The sequence below is a fragment of the Harpegnathos saltator genome, unplaced genomic scaffold (genome assembly GCF_003227715.2).
Source record: "Harpegnathos saltator strain DR-91 unplaced genomic scaffold, Hsal_v8.6 scaffold38, whole genome shotgun sequence".
Lineage (NCBI taxonomy): Eukaryota > Metazoa > Arthropoda > Insecta > Hymenoptera > Formicidae > Harpegnathos > Harpegnathos saltator.
The window spans coordinates 2338650-2356709 of NW_020230183.1; the positions used below are offsets into that span (position 1 = coordinate 2338650).

The following is an 18060-nucleotide window of genomic DNA, read 5'->3' on the forward strand; positions in this document are numbered from 1 at the left end:
GTATCCGTCCACGTCTATAATACCGCGATAAACAGTGTAACATCGTACCAAAAATGGTCGAGCGCGTGCGCTGTTGTATTATTCCTTACACAACAATGCATCTTGCAAAGCGTCGATTAAGTAAATTAATCTATCCAAGCCGAGTCGCGACGTCCGCTAAGGGAGTCTCAAAAGCGAGCGAGCATCGTTCGATTCACTCTGGTCGGGATTAAAGATATGCGAATCAAGAATTTTTATGTCGAATCGAATCGAATGAAATCGAATCTAATAATCATTAAAAAACTTAACATGTCTATTAAACAAATAATGACGGAAGATTTTAATGCGGAAGGGAATAGGTATTGATATTGTAATATCATCTTAAAGTAAAATATATATTTAAATATTTAAAGTAATTTATAATTAACTTATTAATTATAAGTTAAATTAATTACAAGTTAAAGGTTCAAATATACAGGCCCAGGTGGCCGGTTTTCTAGTTGACGCGCGCAAACGCTAATGTATTTGATTCGTATTCAAATCTTCGCGATTCGAAATTTTCGCATTGTTCGGATTCGAATCAAAGGGATTCAGATTCGAATTCGAATAGTTCGCACATCTCTAGTCGGGATGAAGTCATCTCGTTTCCCTCGAATTTCACTCGAACTCTCCGGGACGCGAGGAAGCCAGCCGCGCGGCGCGGCTAATCGAATCCTCGCGCTCGCGCGACGGCGAGTCGACGGTGACGACGAGTTTCGACGAGCTTCGCCACGTTTAATCCGAATACACATAAATACTCAAGGGCAAGGTTGAGTGGCAGCCGCCGCCGTCGGCGCTGGTGTCGGTCGGAACCCTTAAGGACGAGAGCCGAGCAAGATCGACGCTGACGACGAACCTGTCGTCGAAAGGTCCAAAAGGTCAACGGATGATTAAGAGGGAGCAGCAGGCTCGAGCCGACTCGGCGACGACGATCGAGGTAATCGATCGAATGACAAATAGCGAGATCGCACCGCGATAGGCCGCGCCGCGCGTTATTAAAACGCGCGACGCCGTCTCTCTCTCTTCGATCTCTAGCGGGCTATCGCGCGCGACTATCTTCACGTAACGGTTCACTCGGTGTGTAATCGATCTGTGTGCGATTGTGTAAGGACAAGGTCGCGGACGCATCGGTGCTGTCGATCAGGCCATTGTACAAGATCGAAGATCACCCGAGATCGAAGCAGCCAGATACGGCGAACAGGATCCCCCGGGCTACGAAGGAGCTACGGACCCGCGCCGAGGACACGGTCGAGGTAATCGATCGATCGGTATCAGCTCCCTCCCCCCGACGAGCGTTAGTCTGCGCCTAACGCGACGTTAGAACGACCAAGAGAGAGAGAGAGAGAGAGAGAGAGAGGAGAGAGATCGTTAATCGGTGACTGCGATCTCGACGAGAGCCTACTTTTTCTCATTGCGCTCGCGTGGGTCTTACGGAGCGAATGAGGAGCTTTCGAAAGTCGCGCTTTGAGCAAGTCGCGCAAGGAGAAGAGCGCAAGCTTCGCTCTTCGACGCGCTTTCCTCAGGGAGTCAAGGGTCAGTGCTGAACCACGGCAGCGGCGGCGGCGGCGGTTCGCGTCGCTCATTCGCGCTCATTAGCGACCCCGCCATCGCCGTCGCCGTCGCCGTCGCCGGCGGCTCGTGACGATCGGATCGCCCGTGAATCGTCCGTAAAATTACGCACCAATTCGGAAGACGGACGCGATCCGGAGGCCCTTCCCGTCGCGCGTGCCCTCGTCTTTCCTCCGCTCCGACGGCCCCGTCGTCGGCGGATAGCTCCCTCGCGAGAACAGCTCCGGCGAGCCGAAAAAGCGCGCGACGCACCTGCGACCGGTTTCAGCCGATCGCGGTTAAGTGGCCGCCACTCGGTGACTTGACTCGACTCGCCGGTCAATACCGTTAGAGACCGAGCGGCGGCGACGTGCCGCGCTCGCACTGCTGCAAGCCGCAAGACGGAGGATAACGCCGGTAACGGCGTCGGGAATTACAATTTACATCTCGCGCATCACGCTCTCTCTCTCTCTCTCTCTCTCTCTCTCTCTCTCTCTCTCTCTCTCTCTCTCGTCGCGTCGCGCCGAAGTCTAGCCGTGCGTGTCGCGGCCCGATGGCTCGGCGGCGAGACTTTGGCCGGTCTTGCCTTCACCGAGCAAGATGACGAGGAGAAAAAGGATATCATCACGGGTTTGGGCAGGATCCGCGTACGGACAGACGCACCTCTCTGTCGAGCGATTTGTAGAGTTCTTCGCGAAAGCGAAGAAGAACTGCGCGCGAAGAGTCGCGCAGGATCGAGGGATTCGTTGGCATTGCGTGACGCACAAACAAGCGTGATCGTATCGAAGGCGGATAACAAGTGCGATTTCTGTTTCTTTACACGCAGATTACGAGAGCGTCGAAGGACACGGTCGATCGGGTCGTCGCAGTGGCCAAGGAGGATTTACGTAAGTCCGTCATCAAGTACCGGCGTTTCTTGCCGGAATTTTTGTGTGAATGTGATCGCCGTAATTTGCCACTTTGCCCGTCTAATAATCCGTCCTGCGGGTTCGATCGCGTTTCATTAGAGCGTGTTAGAACGTGAACGCTGATACTCCAGAGCCTCAAGCGCTCTAAATTGTTTAAGGTTAATTGTTTATTTTATTATTTCTCATGACGCTCGCCTAGTAAATCATCCGCAAAGAGCAAGTCTTCGACAAAATTCATCTTATTTATTTATTTCTTTGGTCATGGAACCAAGTGTCGCTCTTACAGGATTTATCCTAGGGCGTAATAAAGCGGATTCTATTACGCATATAGCCCGTAACGAAACGAGAGAAATAACGAACAATAAAGGGAAGGGGGAACAACGCGGCAAAAAGAAGGGAGCGAGAATAAAGGAACATGAATCTTCACAGCAGCCAGCAACAGCAGAGTAGAATCGCGCGCGCGCTGCTCTTACTTTTCGCCGCGCGTCAATGCGTTGTGCTCTGGCACTTCTTCTCACAATTGGCACCTTCGTGAACGCAATTTTCCCGTCCACTTCACAGCACAACTAGAAAGCGCGAGCTTGAATCACACCGCGGCGCATCACCGGATCTCCGTGCGCCCGAAGAACCGGCGGCCGCCACGACGTACCACACCAGCGCCGGCGTCGTCGACTGCGGCTAATGTCCTCGCCTCGAGCTCCCCGTCGATACCGCCGACCATCGCCGAGGACACTCTGGACAGCTTGGAGCAACAGCAGCAGCAGCAGCAGCAGCAGCAGCAGTCGACCAGTAACGCGTCGACGCCAACGGAAGCCAAGACCACTGGCGTGACCAGGAAATCATCCAGTCGGCTGTCGCGCAACTCAGACATCTTCGAGGAGCTGGAGCCCAGACTGCCCAGGAAGCCAAGCGCGACCTCGTTGTCGCCGGACAGTCTGGACGCCACGACAACGTCGAGGAGCAGCGCAGAGGTAGCTGAAGAGCAGACGACACCGTCGCCGACGACAATGACGACGACGACGACGACGATGATGACAACGGCGGCGGAGGTGGTCACCAGGTCGGTCGCCAGGAGACCGTCCAATCGGATATCCAAAGGCTCGTCGGACGTGTTTGAAGAACTGGAGACGAAACTGCCACATAGCAGACGGTCGTCGTCGAATCGGCTGTCCAAGTCACCGGACAGCCTGGATTTGACGCCCTGTTGGTTCTCCAAGTCCACCGAGGGCTTCGACAAGTACGAGGAGGCTGAATACGAGGAGTCGTCGTCGAGGCCGATAGCGGTGAGGAGGCTGTTGCTGAATCCGATCTCCAAGTCCACCGATCGCGTGTCTAAGTCGTCGGATAGCTTAGAGGCGATCGAGCCTTTGGTCAGCGACGACTCCATCGAGCGTAGACGCAGCAGCTTCGAGTTCCGGGCGCGCAGGAGCTCGAAGGCCATGTCCAAGTCGTCGGAGAGCTTCGAGGTGCTGGAGCTGCGGGAGCAGAGCGCTCGCGCAAGCGAGGAGGTGGTAGTGATCGGCCAAGAGCTGCAGAAGCACAGCAGCGTCTCCGACATCAATCTGTCGCGAGGCAGGAGGCTGTCCAAGAGCATCTCCAAGTCGTCCGAAAGCTTCGAGAGAATCGACACGAGCGAGACGAAGGATATGGAGGCGGAGGTGACGTTGGACGACGTCTCGAAGGGCTGCTGCCGACGATCGAGCAAGAGGATGTCCTCTGAGAGCTCGGACAACCTAGACGTGGACGACAGACTGGAGAACAGGAGGGTGCGACGAACGCCCAAGAGGATACCGAGCAGCGGTATAGTCGACGTGGTGGTAACCGGGGACGACCGCGACAGAGAGAGGCGGCCTACTCCAACCAGGAAGCCGCCGAGGCTTCAGAAGTCCTCCGAGAGCTCGGAGCTTGGTAGCACGGACACTTTGGATTCGGAGAAGAGGAACAAGTCCTCGGAGAGCACCGAGACGTTGGACAGTCTGGAGAAGGATTTGGAGCAGGACAGGAAGGAGGAGGAGATCACAGACAGCGTGCTGGATAGACGTGAGAAGAATGTAAGACACTTTGCTCGAGTAGCCTAACTTTTTCTGTGTACCCAGGAATCCCATTTTGGGATAACGATATACGATGAAGAAGTTTAGCATTAGTTTTAAGGTCAACCACCTAGAAGGCTGCTCAACTTTGCAGTGCTAATAATGCGAGCGAAACAATTAATGTTGAAGGTACCTTGATATGTTTGAGAATATAAATAATTATGAACCGAACAGCTTCCATAATTATGCATTTTCTAAAGTTCTCTAAAACTCTCCTAGCATTTGTGTAAACGCGATAAGAAGAGGGGCAGTGTGATGAGTCTCTTCCTAACATCGGTCTCGTCTCTTTCAGGATTCCTGGTCCAGCAGGAATGTGGCTGCGACCGAACCTGACCAGACATCAATGGGAGACGACACGGAGGACTCCAAGTCGCTCATCACCGCTGACAAATATTACTGGCGTCAGTCCTCCGAACCTACTAAGGACAACCTGGGAATCCATCAGTTGCTGGCCATCACGATAGTGACCAGAATGGCTGACAACGGTAACAATCAGCGCAGCTCCGTGATTTACCCGAAGAAGAAACAACAGATGAGCACGTCACAGCCGACCTCGCCGGTCGCCAAGCAGGAGGACACGAAGATGCTGTTTGACAATCTCTTGGTCGGCAAGAACGACGAGGACCTGCAGAACATGCTCAACGGAAACATATCAGAGGTGTCGACCGACACCAAGAGCTTTAAGGAGAAGCTGATCATGTTCGAAAAGCTCGGAAAGTGAGCGTACGACGATGGAGCGACGATATAGGAAATCGTCCTTGCGAGAGATCAACCTTCTTTCAGTTGACGCGAACGTGTTCCGGTAGCGGTCAGAGCTTAACGCGGAGAAGAGGTCAAGCACGTAAAAGAGATGAGCGATCTCGTTTAGCGATTATTATATATACATTGTAGAATATATACGAGCCGGGTGTGTTCTCGCACGAAGCATTCGCTCGTTCACTCGAAGCGAGTGAGGGCAAAGAGAAATCAAAGAGTATAGCTCGCGAATAACCGTTTTCACGTGAAGGTCCACCGTTGACCGAGTTGGATCAATCGCTTGCTTATCCGCGGAGAGCTCAAGATCCAAGATAGAAAATGATAAGGTAAGAGCGAATTCAAGAGGAATAAGCCGTACGGATAAAAGTAGAAAAAAGGAGGTGTTACTTTACATAGATATCGCGTTTCGCAGATGGTAAAAATTTGAAGATACCAAACGAGAGCTTGGTATTTTAGATGATGTCATAAGTGATTTGCTCGTCGCGTGTGTTAGTCGATGCAACGTCGCGGTAAGTGAATAAATATTCAGCTAGAGAGAGTAGAGGAGGGGCTGCTTGGTAAGAACCGTTAGATGTTGGACGCGATAAATTAGTAGCAGATCCATTAGCGGAGGATAAAATTATTGGCTGCGGAACAGCCAACTCGCATGTATATTCATTCGTGAAACCGTTTGTTCTTTTCCGATAAAGTTGGGAACGCGTCAAGTGGATATGATTGCGATTGCTGATGAGTGCGAGTCGTTCGTGAGTTTGCAGAACGATCAGGAAGACGGTCATGACAGAAACTGAAACGTCACACGACGGTACACGATGCACATATTGGATATTTCTATTATGTTATCTCTGCTCTGTAATTACTTACGTTTTCTTGTGAATCCTCCGTTGCAGTTGCGACGGTTGTCTAACTCGCTGTCACTTCGCCTCCTGTCATGACCGATTACCGCTCAAGCTCAAGCAGGTAGCGGCTCGTAGTCGCGACTACTTGATGCGCCCGCCCCAACTTCATCGGAGAGATGAAAAGTACGTTCAACAATGTGTCGGATAATTTCAACTTCCCCACCTAGATACCATCTAATAGATTTAATTATCGCGTCCAACATCTTTTGCGACGGTTTCTACCGGCCAGTCTCACACTGATCGTTTCCCTTTGGAATCTTTGCAAAATCTTTGTTTGAATAAATAAGTGAATGTCATAACGTCGCGGTAATCGTACGGTTTAACTCTCGGGGAGAGATCGAAAAAAAAAACAATTTCAATGCGAAGCATGACGGTTCACGTCGATGATGATATCTGGCTTTTCGTTCCGTCGTGTACTGTGGATTGAAGAGCCAAATACCGTTTCGGTGCCGTCAAGGAGAGAAAAAAAGAGCAAAGTTCATTCTTGCTCACGCGGTATTTTTTTTTTTTTCCTTCAATTCTCACATTCGTGTTTTCTTCACACGTCGAAGGAATTAAACGTCGTTGAGATTATACATTGTACGACCGCGCACGAGAACTCCGTCACGAGAGGCGCGTATATACATTCTCGTAGGACCTTCAGCGTTAATCGAAGATAGCTGTACAGTAGTCTAGCGGATGTGATCCTTGCCCATGGCACGTTTGCAAAAATCGTGCATCATCTCATCGTGTAAATACGAAGAATATATATGCGCGGAATCGTCTTGCTATGATGCAGAGAAAAGAATATATACATATATACATATATATATCACCATAGTAGTAATTTGGTAAATATAGAAGAGAGGCACGCACGGGGTGTATAAAAAGAAAAGAAAAGAAGAAAACTGCACGACGGTCGGTCTGAATGTGTCAGCAGGAAGTTGTTATCCGTGCGAGTGTATTTTCGATGCTCACGGCGACCCCGTTTATTCTGCTAGAAAGTGTTGTTACTTTTCCAAAAGATCGCCGCCTACCTATCGCCAATACACGAGCGACATCAGTGTAACGCGAATTACGCCTACAAACGAGGCCTAAAGCGGGCCTACAGTTTTCCTGGTCGATGACGTGTCAACGTGAGTGATATCAGAACATCTGGCCTCAGTATGTAGTCGAGTGACCGCGAAAGATCGTGATTAGGAGGAACGATCTGTAAGAGAGAAAATAGCGTGAAATTGTCGACGGTCGGTGGAGCGCTACGATTCCCCCTCCCCCCCCCTCCCAACCTTTCATTCCTCCTTCTCGATTCTCCGAGACGTAGAAAGCCGCGCTAACGTTACACCCACAGCATATCGCGCGAGACTCGCCGAAGCTCGCGAGGGGAAGAAGGGATCTTTGTAGCCTTTCAAGTGCCTTACCGGGAACCAACCGAGGAAGACCGAACCGAAGCACATCGGCTGTAGGAACACACACGGGCGAGAGAGAGAGAATGTTATATATATATATATATATATATATATCATCCCCTTCAATCTTCCCTCTTCTTAGTTGGCTAGATTATATGATAAATGTATCATCTCGGATCCCGAGAGCGCGCGAAACGTGGAAAGATCGTCTCTTAGAGAGTAAATAGAAAAAAAAAGCTGAATTTAACCACGTCACTGTAATATGTAATGTTATACATAATTAACAAGAAAAGTCTACATACAACCATTCACCCAACCACCCCACTCGCTCTCACATGCAGACAGACGCAACATATACACAGCCACAACAGGTGGACACACACATTTACACGCAGATTTCTCATCCGTTGAGTGTAAATAAAGCTGCCATCGCAATTACGGTTCGACAACAGAATTTGTTTCTCTCTTTATTATAGATCCTCGTGATTCGTGTCAACGCCGTGCCGTGGCGGAACCATTAAAAATTACAAAATATCCGACTTAAGTGTATACAATGCTGGACATTAGGACATGGTCTGTACGTATGCGTGACTAATCGAATGCCGGAAACAGTGTGCGACCGTTTCCTCTCTCTCTCTCTCTCTCTCTCTTTCTCTCTCTCTTTTTCTTTCTCTTTCTCCTCCGTTTCCAACTAAGCATACTAAATGGTATAAAGTATGTTTCACCGGACCCGGCCGGCCGGATAAACATTGCATTGCATCCCGATTCACTTTGAAATCACAATTGTAGAAATGTGTCGTGTACAAAAGGAGGAATGTAACAGCTAGCTTCGTTTCTTTCTTTTTTTCTTTCTCTCTCTCTCTCTCTTTTAACGTTGGCAATGTAATCCTCGCGCATAACAACGACTCTATCGACTTTGCAGAATGAGATAAGGATAATTATTTCGGTTATCGCTAAACGAACTTTGCTCCATTGCCAATACTAAGTCGACGAATCCCGGCGAGATTGCAAGGACCAGCAATTTGATCGCAATCGTGATCGCTGGACGAGAGATCGTTAATTAATGAGCGCATAACGGCAGCATTTCCGAGCAGAGATCACTCGAGTTATTCCCGGTCTCTTTGTACATTTCCTTCTGTCTTCCCGACTCCGCGTTACATTGATAAAACGGTCAGAAATTTCCGTCATTCTTTTCACACGCGAAAATCGCGTGTAACAAAGAATCGATCGAACTCTTTGATTAACGTAATAAATAACCCGGGCATCCGACAGGATGCTCTCTCGCAATATCGTATTCACTGTCAAATCGTAACCGTAACTGTAACCGAAATCTGACCAACTTTCGTAGTCCCCGAGTGTCGCGATCTCAACGGGATTACGCAACGTAACGATCGCAACGACTGATAAATAACGTACAACATTGTCGTATCTAGACGAATACCAAGTGTGTCGCTGCTAAAAATACCTGCCGACATGATATCAGCGGCGCAAAGCGACCATGAGATTTTCATGGGGCTTTATCACCCTCCAGTGACGCATTCGCAATCGCGTCGTCGATTGCGCGACCGCGTTGCGAACGTTCGCGAGAGCCTCGATTCGACGAATGATACATTGATAATCCTTGCGATTAATGTTTGATCCTTGCAGTCTCGGTACTCGTCTCGCGGCCAACCAAAGGGGCCCATAAGAGTGCTCGACATCTCACGTTTGAACGTGCGACCTCGCGCACACCTCGCATTTTACTAAAACGACAGAGCAACCATTTACAATTCGTCGTGCGCGTGTTGCTCGTCGGACGTTTGTTGCCCGTCGAGAGTTTGTTGCGCGTCCGGCGCCTGTTGCGCGTCGTGCGTGTCCGCGCCTTCTATACTGTCCGTTCTGCACAGAGCCGGTGTGGTCAACTCCATGGCGTATTCACAGCGACTCGGTTCCGCCACCGATATCAGCTTGTTCTCCGTTCCGCAGGACAGAGTGACCAGCGTGGAACGCGGCGGGCCGTTCCAACAGGTGAGACCTTTATCGTACTCCATACTGGAGAATCTGTTGCCAGTCGGCCCGACGAACCTGTTGAATTGGCCGAGGTTGACCTCGCTACCGCCGTGCGACTTGGACCTCTGGGTCGCTCTGTCGTACAGGCACAGTTTGTAAATATATTCCATGTCCGTGTACTCGAAGCACTCGCCGTAGAGCGACGCGAACTCGTCGTCCGGGCCGTAGTTGTGGCGCAGTTTCACCTCCAGCTGGCTGATTTCAGCTTGCAATTCGCTCACGGCCTTCTCGACCTCCTGCAGGCGTTCACGGGCATTGTTAGCCTCGTCGATCAAGACCTGCGTCTCCTCATCATACTGAATCGTACTTTCTGCCTCCTTCTCTATCCCTGTTTCCGCTTCAGCTTCAGCTTCCGCTTCAGCTTCCGCTTCAGCTTCAGCTTCAGCTTCCTCCTCTTCTCTATCGCTGGCATCCCCTTCGTCTTCCTCTCCTTCATCGTCCGGAAGCTCACGCGCAGGATACCCCGCGATAGCCTTGATCTCTGTAAACAAAAGGTTATTCAATAACGTCGATATGTTGTAGGAAGGAAGGGAGTGAACGTTGATGCGACTCACTCTCCACCGCAAGCTTCACTTCATGGTGTTCCTTCTCCCGTGCCATATTCAGAAATTCATCCCATGTGGCAGATAACTGGCCAAACAAGATGTGCTTCGAATCCTGCACCGTCACTCCGGTCTCAGTCATATCCTTGCTGCTGAGGATCCTCTCTTCCACTTCATGCAACGTCAATGTACCATCACTGTCATCGTCCAAGATACGGAAACACTTTTCCAGCTCAGGATCGATCAATAACATCCTCGTCTCCGAGGACAACGATGACTCCTCCTCGACAACCTGCTCAGGCTCAGTCTCTGTTTTGTACTTCTCCAACGCTAACCTCTCCCTCTCCTCCGCCTGTGCCTTCAGCACCTCCTTCTCCTTCCTCGTTAACTCCGCTTCCTCATAGTTGGCTCTCACCTTCGCCAGCTGCGACCGGTACTCCGCCTTGAGGGTCTTGCCCTTACTCACCAGCTCCAGGCGCAGCTTGTTGCCGTCGCGCGCCTGCTGCTCCGCCTTCTGCTGCACCAGCTTGGCCTCCTTGGCCAGTATGTGACATGTGTTTTGGCACTTGTGTTCGAGTGACGAGTAGTCGTACTCGTCGCTCGCGTCGCAGCAGTCGCACACGCCGTCGTTCACCCAGGACGATGGTATGTAGTGCGGCTGGTGGCCGGCGTTCTCGCAGTGGAACATGCCGTTACCGCATGCCGGCGTGCCGGGCTCGTCGCTGGCGTCCGCACAGTCGCAATAGTTGTCGTTGACGTTCGAGAACGGTATGAGCATACTGCCGTCCAGGCACTCGAACAGCTCGCGGTTCGGACTGTACAGCGACCTCATCGCCAACGGGACACCGCGTATCGTCGTCGAGCCGGCTACGTGGCTCGTGTGCGCCAGAAGCAGACTGCCCCACACCAACAGCCACACCGCGTACCTGTCCATTTTCTCGCGACTCCTGTCTGGGAACGTCATCGCGAAGTCTCTCTTTAGAAAAAGCTCTCGCCTCACCACGTCGCCTCACTCACCCGGCTAAATGAACGCGCGACTCAGCCTACGGCGTTTCCCTTCGAGGTCCGAAGCGCGCACACGACACGACACCTCGCCTCGCACGTTTCTCGCACGGACACCCACACGATCACACAGTTGGCACAGGCTTGCCAACTGCCAGGTTGTTCGACCCGTTCGCGTCGTGGCTCTGCACCTTCCCCGCCGAATCAGGCCGAGGAACGGGTCTGTTGTATGCGTCAGGTCGCGCGCAAACCAGGATCGACTGTAGAAAGCAAACAGCCGAGAGCAGATTTCAGGGATCCTCGTCCTTGCAGATAAAAGTAACAAGAGATGTTAACCCCTTGACTGTGGATGACGTGTATAGCCGCATGAAAAAGTCGTGCCACCAGTGCGGATGACGTGTATCCACGCATCGAAGAAAAAGAAATAGTAAAACTATTGTTTTTTGCACACAGGTGGGTATCTATATGTTTTTGGACTCGCTGAATCCGAATTTGATATCAACATTTCGAAATTCAAAATGGCGGATCCAACATGGCGAGTCAAAATTATAAAAATAATCGGACTTTTATGAAAGTGGGTATCTATATGTTTTTGGGGTCGCTGAATCCGGATTTGATATAAAAATTTTGAAATTCAAAATGGCAGATCCAACATGGCGAGTCAAAATTATAAAAATCATGAAAATCTGATTTTCAAAATTTAGATCCGCCATTTTTAATTTTAAAATTTTGATATCAAATTTGGATTCAGCGATCCCAAAAACGTATAAATACCGACTTTCATTAAAATCTGATTATTTTCATAATTTTGACACAACATGACCGATCCGTCATTTTGAATTTTGAAATTTTGATAGCAGATTCGGATTCAGCGACCTCAGAAACATATAGATACCCACTTTCATAAATATCCGATTATTTTCATAATTTTGACCCGCCATATTGGATCCGCCATTTTGAATTTCGGAATTTTAATATCAAATTTGGATTCAGCGACCCCAAAAACCCTTATCATAAAAATATCATAAAGAAAATTCGACATTTTTTCCAACACAAAAATGGCACGACTAGTACATTTCTGTCTCCACAGTCAAGGGGTTAACAAGATTATCTTCATGTTAATTTCAATTGCACGATATGTCGTAAAGGACCGTTTTGCTTCTGACGGATCTCCGTCCGTTTCCATCGTTTGTCTGAAAATTGTCGACAATTTCAATACACGGAATTCTTCCTTACGTGAAATCCTAACGTCATTAGGGACGTGAAGCGACGAGAGACATTCAATTTCCGCTCACGTTTACATTGCGTATCTTCGCGTTAGATAAAACTCGAGTTTGCACGGGTTTATCCTTAATGGATATCGCTGATATCCATTGTATAAAAAATTTATAAAATAGATAAAATCGCCTTATCCTTATCGCCAGATAAATATTTGCGGAGGCAGCGCCCTTCTCCGCGTGAAAGTTTCACCTGCGAGTTTCGATCGAGAGAGGTCATTCTCGCGCGTACCGCGAGACTCTTCTCCCGGTTTGCTTTTCCCGCTCTCGTACTTAACCTCCATCTTTCATTTGAACGCGTGAAACGCAGAAACATGCGATTGAAAAACAAAGCATCGGAGCGCCCGGAGCGCCCGCGGCTCCTTTCGCACGATGATGGTGCGCTTTTTATCTTCCGCATCATCCAAGGATCTTTCGCTCGACGTTTTTCAAACGACGATCCCACCTCGTCATTTTTCTTTATCCTTCATGGCGTCGTGATCTCGAGCGACTCGGCCATTGGCCACGAAGAATCGGGACGAAGCGTTCCGATCGTAGTGTTTACACGGCAGCTTTCATCCGGTTTAGTAGACTGCCGTACTTGGTGATTTCTTGCGATTCATGTATTCTTTTAGACCCGAAAAATGGACTCCAATTAAATGCAAGAGCTTATCAGTTACAATTGCAACGAAACCGGAATGACGGATACCGTGTCAACGTTAATCGTAGACGCAATAAAAATAGACCGAGCATGAAGTTCGAAACCTGAAGATCAGGTAGAAAGAAACGCATAAAGCAGGTGCCGTGTATCTTTCTCTCTCTCTCTCTCTCTCTCTCTCTCTCTCGACGAGAAAAGAGTGGGGGAGTGTGAGAAAGAGCAGAGAGACGGTTGAGTGAGGAGGTTATGCTCACAATTCGAAGAGAATTAGTGTCTGGAAACATTTTTAAATATTTTGAATAACCCAACATATCGCATGTGCGTCACGTATTGTTTATCTGCGTCTCACTGCGCATGCGTGAACGTGAGAAAGTTACACACGGCACCTGCTCTCCGCCGTCCTTTGAGACACCTCCACGGCGGAGTTCCGCCATGACGCATCGTGGCTCTGCTATCCGTTCGAAAAACATCGGAGCGCGAGTATGAAAGTGCTCTTCACGAATGACGACATGCTTTTGCGTTTTAGCTCGATGTGTGGAGAAACCTCTAGAAAAGCATTCGTCGCTGCGCGCGCTGCTCCCGAGCTCGAAGAACGAGCCGTCGACCAATGAGAAGAGACCTCCTCCTGGGTACGCGGGAGTACAACGTAGCCGTTCGCGGAGACGTGCGTCTTCGCGCAAAACGACGCTGTGAAAAACAAACTACCTGCCGGCCACGGTGACGTCGCGACACGAGGAAGGTGGACTTCCAAATTGTAGCATTCTTCATTTTCTGACGCTCAAACTGTCCGGCAGACTTTTTCGCTTTCAGTTTCACCCGTCGACCGTGCCAATCCCGGCAATAGCAGCTTTCGCCTCTCATCGCCGCTTGTGAAGTCGATAGAGACAGAGAGAGAGAGAGAGAGAGAGACAGAGAGAGAGAGAGACAGACAGAGAGAGAGAGACAGAGAGAGAGAGAGAGAGAGAGAGGGACAAAGAGACACAGAGAGAAACAAAGAGAACGTACTCCTCGAGCCAAGGTTATCTAATCTCCGCGGCAACTCGGCCAATGTGGCCGCCGCCGAAGAGAGGGTCCGAGAGACGACTCAGCACGCGCCGCCATTTCCGCGCGTCGCGTCATCTGCGAGAGACACTCGCGCCGTGGCGGCGCTCAGCTGTGTGCAGTGACTCGGCCACAACGGTGTGTAGCCAGTAACGGGGGGTATGTGACGGCTGCGTCGGAGGGACGGACGGCCGCGCAGATCAGAATCGTGTCGTCGCAGGCGAATCCGTGACTCGTGGCGATCGAACGCGTAGCGATGCGACGACGGTGCAAGTAGAAAATGGACGCGAGCAGCGCGATCGAAGGAGGAGCAACGTCGTCGTACGTGGTCGCGCCGCTGCCGTTACCGTCGCCGCACTTCGGGCTTCTGTGATCCGCGCGCGGAGGGCCATCGAGACGAGGAGGCGAATGCGACGCGGCGGTGGGCCGCGCGAACGAAGCTGACAGCTCGCCGCCGACGATCCCGAGCAGCAAACATGGGCAACTGCCTGAAGCGCGCCGGCGGCAATCAACAGGACAATACCACTCTGCTCAGCAGCAATCCCGAGTCCGCCGTGTCCACCAGCGGTTCCTCGCAGGAGGGCCTCGGACCGCCGATTCCTTACAACGTAATTACGCGCCGCTCTTCTTCACGCGCTCCTACGCTCTCTTTCTCTCTCTCTTTCTCTCTCTCTCTCTCTCTCTCTCTCTCTCTCTCTCGTTCTCTCTCTCTCTCTCTCTCGCTCTCGAGGTCGTCGTCGTTGAGTCGCGTCGCTCTCCTCTCCTCTCCGCGAGGCCCGATCAGCTGTATTGCCTCTGCCCTCCCCGCTCTCGTTGCCTCTTCCTTTCCCCTTTGTCCGCCCGTCTGATTTCCGTCTGTTCCCTTTGTTTTGGTCTCTCACGGAGAAAGCGCAGCGCTCAGGAACGCGACACTCGCGTCGGGCACCAGCGCGATCAGTTTAATTTATTACCGTTTGTTAATTTATTAGCGTGGCTCCGACTGCTGAGCTAGTGGTCTATGCGACTACCTTCCTCCTTGATGATTTCATACTGTTGGCTGTGCAAACAGCTTCGTCCATGGATACTCGCAGAGCCTCGTCAGCGTTCAATGATTCCTGGAACTTGTGCAAATTGTGTAGAGAGTCTCTCTGTGTTTGCACAAGTTTCGAGGATCCAATAGTGACACAAGAATCATATATGCTAACTTGACTTTTGATGTCCCACAGCAAGCGGTGGCGTCTTACTACCCGTCGATCGCGACGAGGGAACCTCGTCACCTACAGTCCACTAACTTGAACATCAGCCGCGGCATCGGCGTGAACCTGATGCAAGGTGTCGGGTCAGCCGGCCTGAGCGACGAGGAGCAACAGATGAGGATCGCCAAGCGCATAGGACTCATACAACACCTGCCGATGCGGGAGTACGACGGCACGATGAAGGGAGAGTGCGTGATATGCATGATGGAGTTGTTGGCCGGCGAGGAAGTGCGCTATCTACCCTGCATGCATACCTACCACGCGATCTGCATCGACGACTGGTTGCTACGCTCGCTCACCTGTCCGTCCTGCATGGAGCCGGTGGACGCAGCGCTAATTAGCTCATATCATCCGACTACTTAATACACCAGAGTAACCGGACTTGTGCTTTGATTCCGATCGGCGATTGGAATTCAATTATCCAGGCTAAACGGAGCGACTGCAGCGAGAACGAGAGAGCGAGAACGAGAGAGCGAGAGAGAGAGAGAGAGAGAGCGCGCAAGGGCGAGTGAGAGAATGTAAGAATGAAAGAGAGAGAAAGAGAGAGAGAGAGAGAGAGAGAGAGAGAATCGCTACTTTTTGCTATAGAACGTTTAAAGGCTTCTGGTTAGTAGAGAGATCCGTGTGTCAATGGCCTGACTGTATTCGCCATTACACCCGATATATATACGCGCGCGGGTGCTGTTTTAACAATATCTGTATCACATGACATACTTATTACATCCGCAAGAGTATTTGAGTTTTTCCTCGTTAGATTGTTTTTTTTTCTTCTTTTCCTACAAGACCAACGACGAGTGCGAGGAAAAGACTTGCGTTCGCGATGAAATCTCATTGAAGGACACACACCGAGGTATCCTTGCCCGTGTGTGGTAGTGAGTTAATGTCGCTTGCAAATTGATTTCCTACTAGAGAAGAAGGGGGAAAAAGGGAGGAAGGAGTCGGCTTGATGTAAGCGTGCAATAATGTTGAGTAACATCGATAGGTATAGTCGAAACAGTATATATGCGTAGTGATGTGAGATGCGAGCGAGGCGACCGCCGTTGTATCGTATAAATGCTCCTTTTGCGTAACACGGCGAGACCGTTCAACGAAACAACGCGTGCAAGTCGCGTTTCCCCTTTGTCTTTCTGTTTCTCCGATCAAGAGCGATAAAGAGCGGATTAATCGGCGTTCCACGGCCGCGTCGTAGGGCGCAAAGAGCGCGACGCTTTTTCTTTCGTGTGCAGACTATACGTGCGACTTTCCAAGCATATGTCGAAACTGAACGAGCCTCGTTTAATGAACGTCTAAATGCGTAGACGATAATAATGTTAATGATGATGATGATGAGGACGACGACGACGACGACGACGACGACGATGTCGATGCAGATATGGACAGTCTGTTGTATATTTTCGTGACGAAAACAGGACTGTCTCTCTTTTAACGATCTTCGTGACGTTTGAATTCCTCCCATGCCTCGCATGTGTTGTTACGAGACTACGATGAAAATCGCTTGAACCGCTTGTACCGCTGTCGCGACCGATCGAACATTTTCTCTTTTCTTCTTTTTCTCATTTGTTTTTTTTTTTTTTTCACTTAGATGTACGTGTACAGAGAGAAAGAACGCTTTGTTGCGTGTATGCCACGGATGATTAGCGGTTTGTTATTAATGATAACGCGAGGACGCAGAACGTGGCGGAGCAACGGATAAAAATGCGAGAAGAGGATAAACAAAGGGGCCGGGGGGAGGGAGGGACAGAGATAAAATGCGACGAATGATCCGCACCACATGCATACACATATTATTGAACACGATGTTGACAATGGGCTACGTAACTTAGATTCTGTCGTTGATTTAGTGAAGCTTGTTGAACTAACTTTTGCAGGGCAGTTACAGAGCAATGGACATTTGCTGTTTCGCAGAGTAAAACTTTACAGAGAGAGAGAGAGGGAAAGATATGTACAGTTTCGTGTAGTTTCATACGTCAGTGTAAGATACGCGATAATAGTTTTACCGGTTTAAGGCAGAAGCACATTTCGAACAACGTGAACGCGACTAAAGATTATTAATTTATAAAGAAAAAAGATAAAAAAAGAAGCTTGATATGCAATATACGGTATCGCTAAGTTTTCGTTCTAAATGAGAAAATGATGCTGTGAAATAGTGATTTATTGAGAATATATATAATATATATAATATATATATATATATATATATATATATATATATACATATATATATATGTATATACATACATACATACATACATATATACACTCAATAATCACACACACATATGATTTAATACACAGATATAAATATTTAGTGAAAAAGGTTGTTTTAAAATTGCCCTGCTCGACGCAAAATTTCTCGATCGGACGTTCGAACAATTAGAGCTACATCTTGCGAGAATTTAAGTAGAGAGAATAACGTAATTTTATATAAAAGAGAGGCGAAAAAAAGGACACACAAACATGAAAAGGCCAATGTTTACGAGTTTATCTGTATGGATCTCTTTAAGAGTCAAGGATTCGGACCGTTTGACGTCCCAATGACACAGCGCGCGTTACGTCGCTCTAATCAATGTAACGAACACCGTAGCGATCAATCTCTTGGGGCATCACACTGACAATCTACCGGGCTATATAATCGTAAGGGCTCGATAACGACAATTGTATTCGACTTGTATGTTG

General features: G+C 49.5%; 3 protein-coding genes across 8 annotated transcripts in view; 2 read left to right on the forward strand and 1 right to left on the reverse strand.

Moving 5' to 3' along the window:
* LOC105187323 (nucleolar and coiled-body phosphoprotein 1) overlaps positions 1-8055 on the forward strand; it is an 88430-nt gene extending 80375 nt beyond the window's left edge. For 2 of the 5 annotated variants that reach the window (XM_025300656.1, XM_011148060.3), the window contains exons 10-12: positions 2393-2453; positions 3036-4525; positions 4857-8055. In XM_025300656.1, coding sequence (XP_025156441.1) covers positions 2393-2453; positions 3036-4525; positions 4857-5285 — 1980 coding nt within the window. In that variant the 3' untranslated portion in view covers positions 5286-8055. Of the gene's footprint in view, positions 1-781; positions 956-1127; positions 1272-2392; positions 2454-3035; positions 4526-4856 lie in introns of all 5 variants that reach the window. The other 3 variants (XM_011148061.3, XM_025300658.1, XM_025300657.1) reach the window with 2 other exon arrangements.
* Positions 8056-8260: 205 nt separating this feature from the next.
* Positions 8261-11315, reverse strand: GCS2beta (glucosidase 2 subunit beta). 2 transcript variants are annotated; one of them, XM_025300659.1, is made up of 3 exons: positions 11210-11312; positions 10205-11143; positions 8261-10131 (listed from the first exon to the last, which is right to left on the reverse strand). In XM_025300659.1, exons 2-3 carry the CDS (start codon positions 11124-11126, stop codon positions 9365-9367), a joined length of 1689 nt encoding a protein of 562 aa, XP_025156444.1. In that variant the 5' UTR covers positions 11127-11143; positions 11210-11312; the 3' UTR covers positions 8261-9364. The 2 variants fall into 2 exon arrangements, with proteins under 2 accessions (XP_025156444.1, XP_011146360.1); XM_011148058.3 differs by having other exon boundaries at positions 10205-11315.
* A 2794-nt stretch (positions 11316-14109) lies between these two features.
* Rnf11 (Ring finger protein 11) lies at positions 14110-17390 on the forward strand. The gene is made up of 2 exons (XM_011148062.3): positions 14110-14757; positions 15355-17390. Exons 1-2 carry the CDS (start codon positions 14626-14628, stop codon positions 15745-15747), a joined length of 525 nt encoding a protein of 174 aa, XP_011146364.1. The 5' UTR covers positions 14110-14625; the 3' UTR covers positions 15748-17390.
* The last annotated feature ends 670 nt before the right edge of the window (positions 17391-18060 follow it).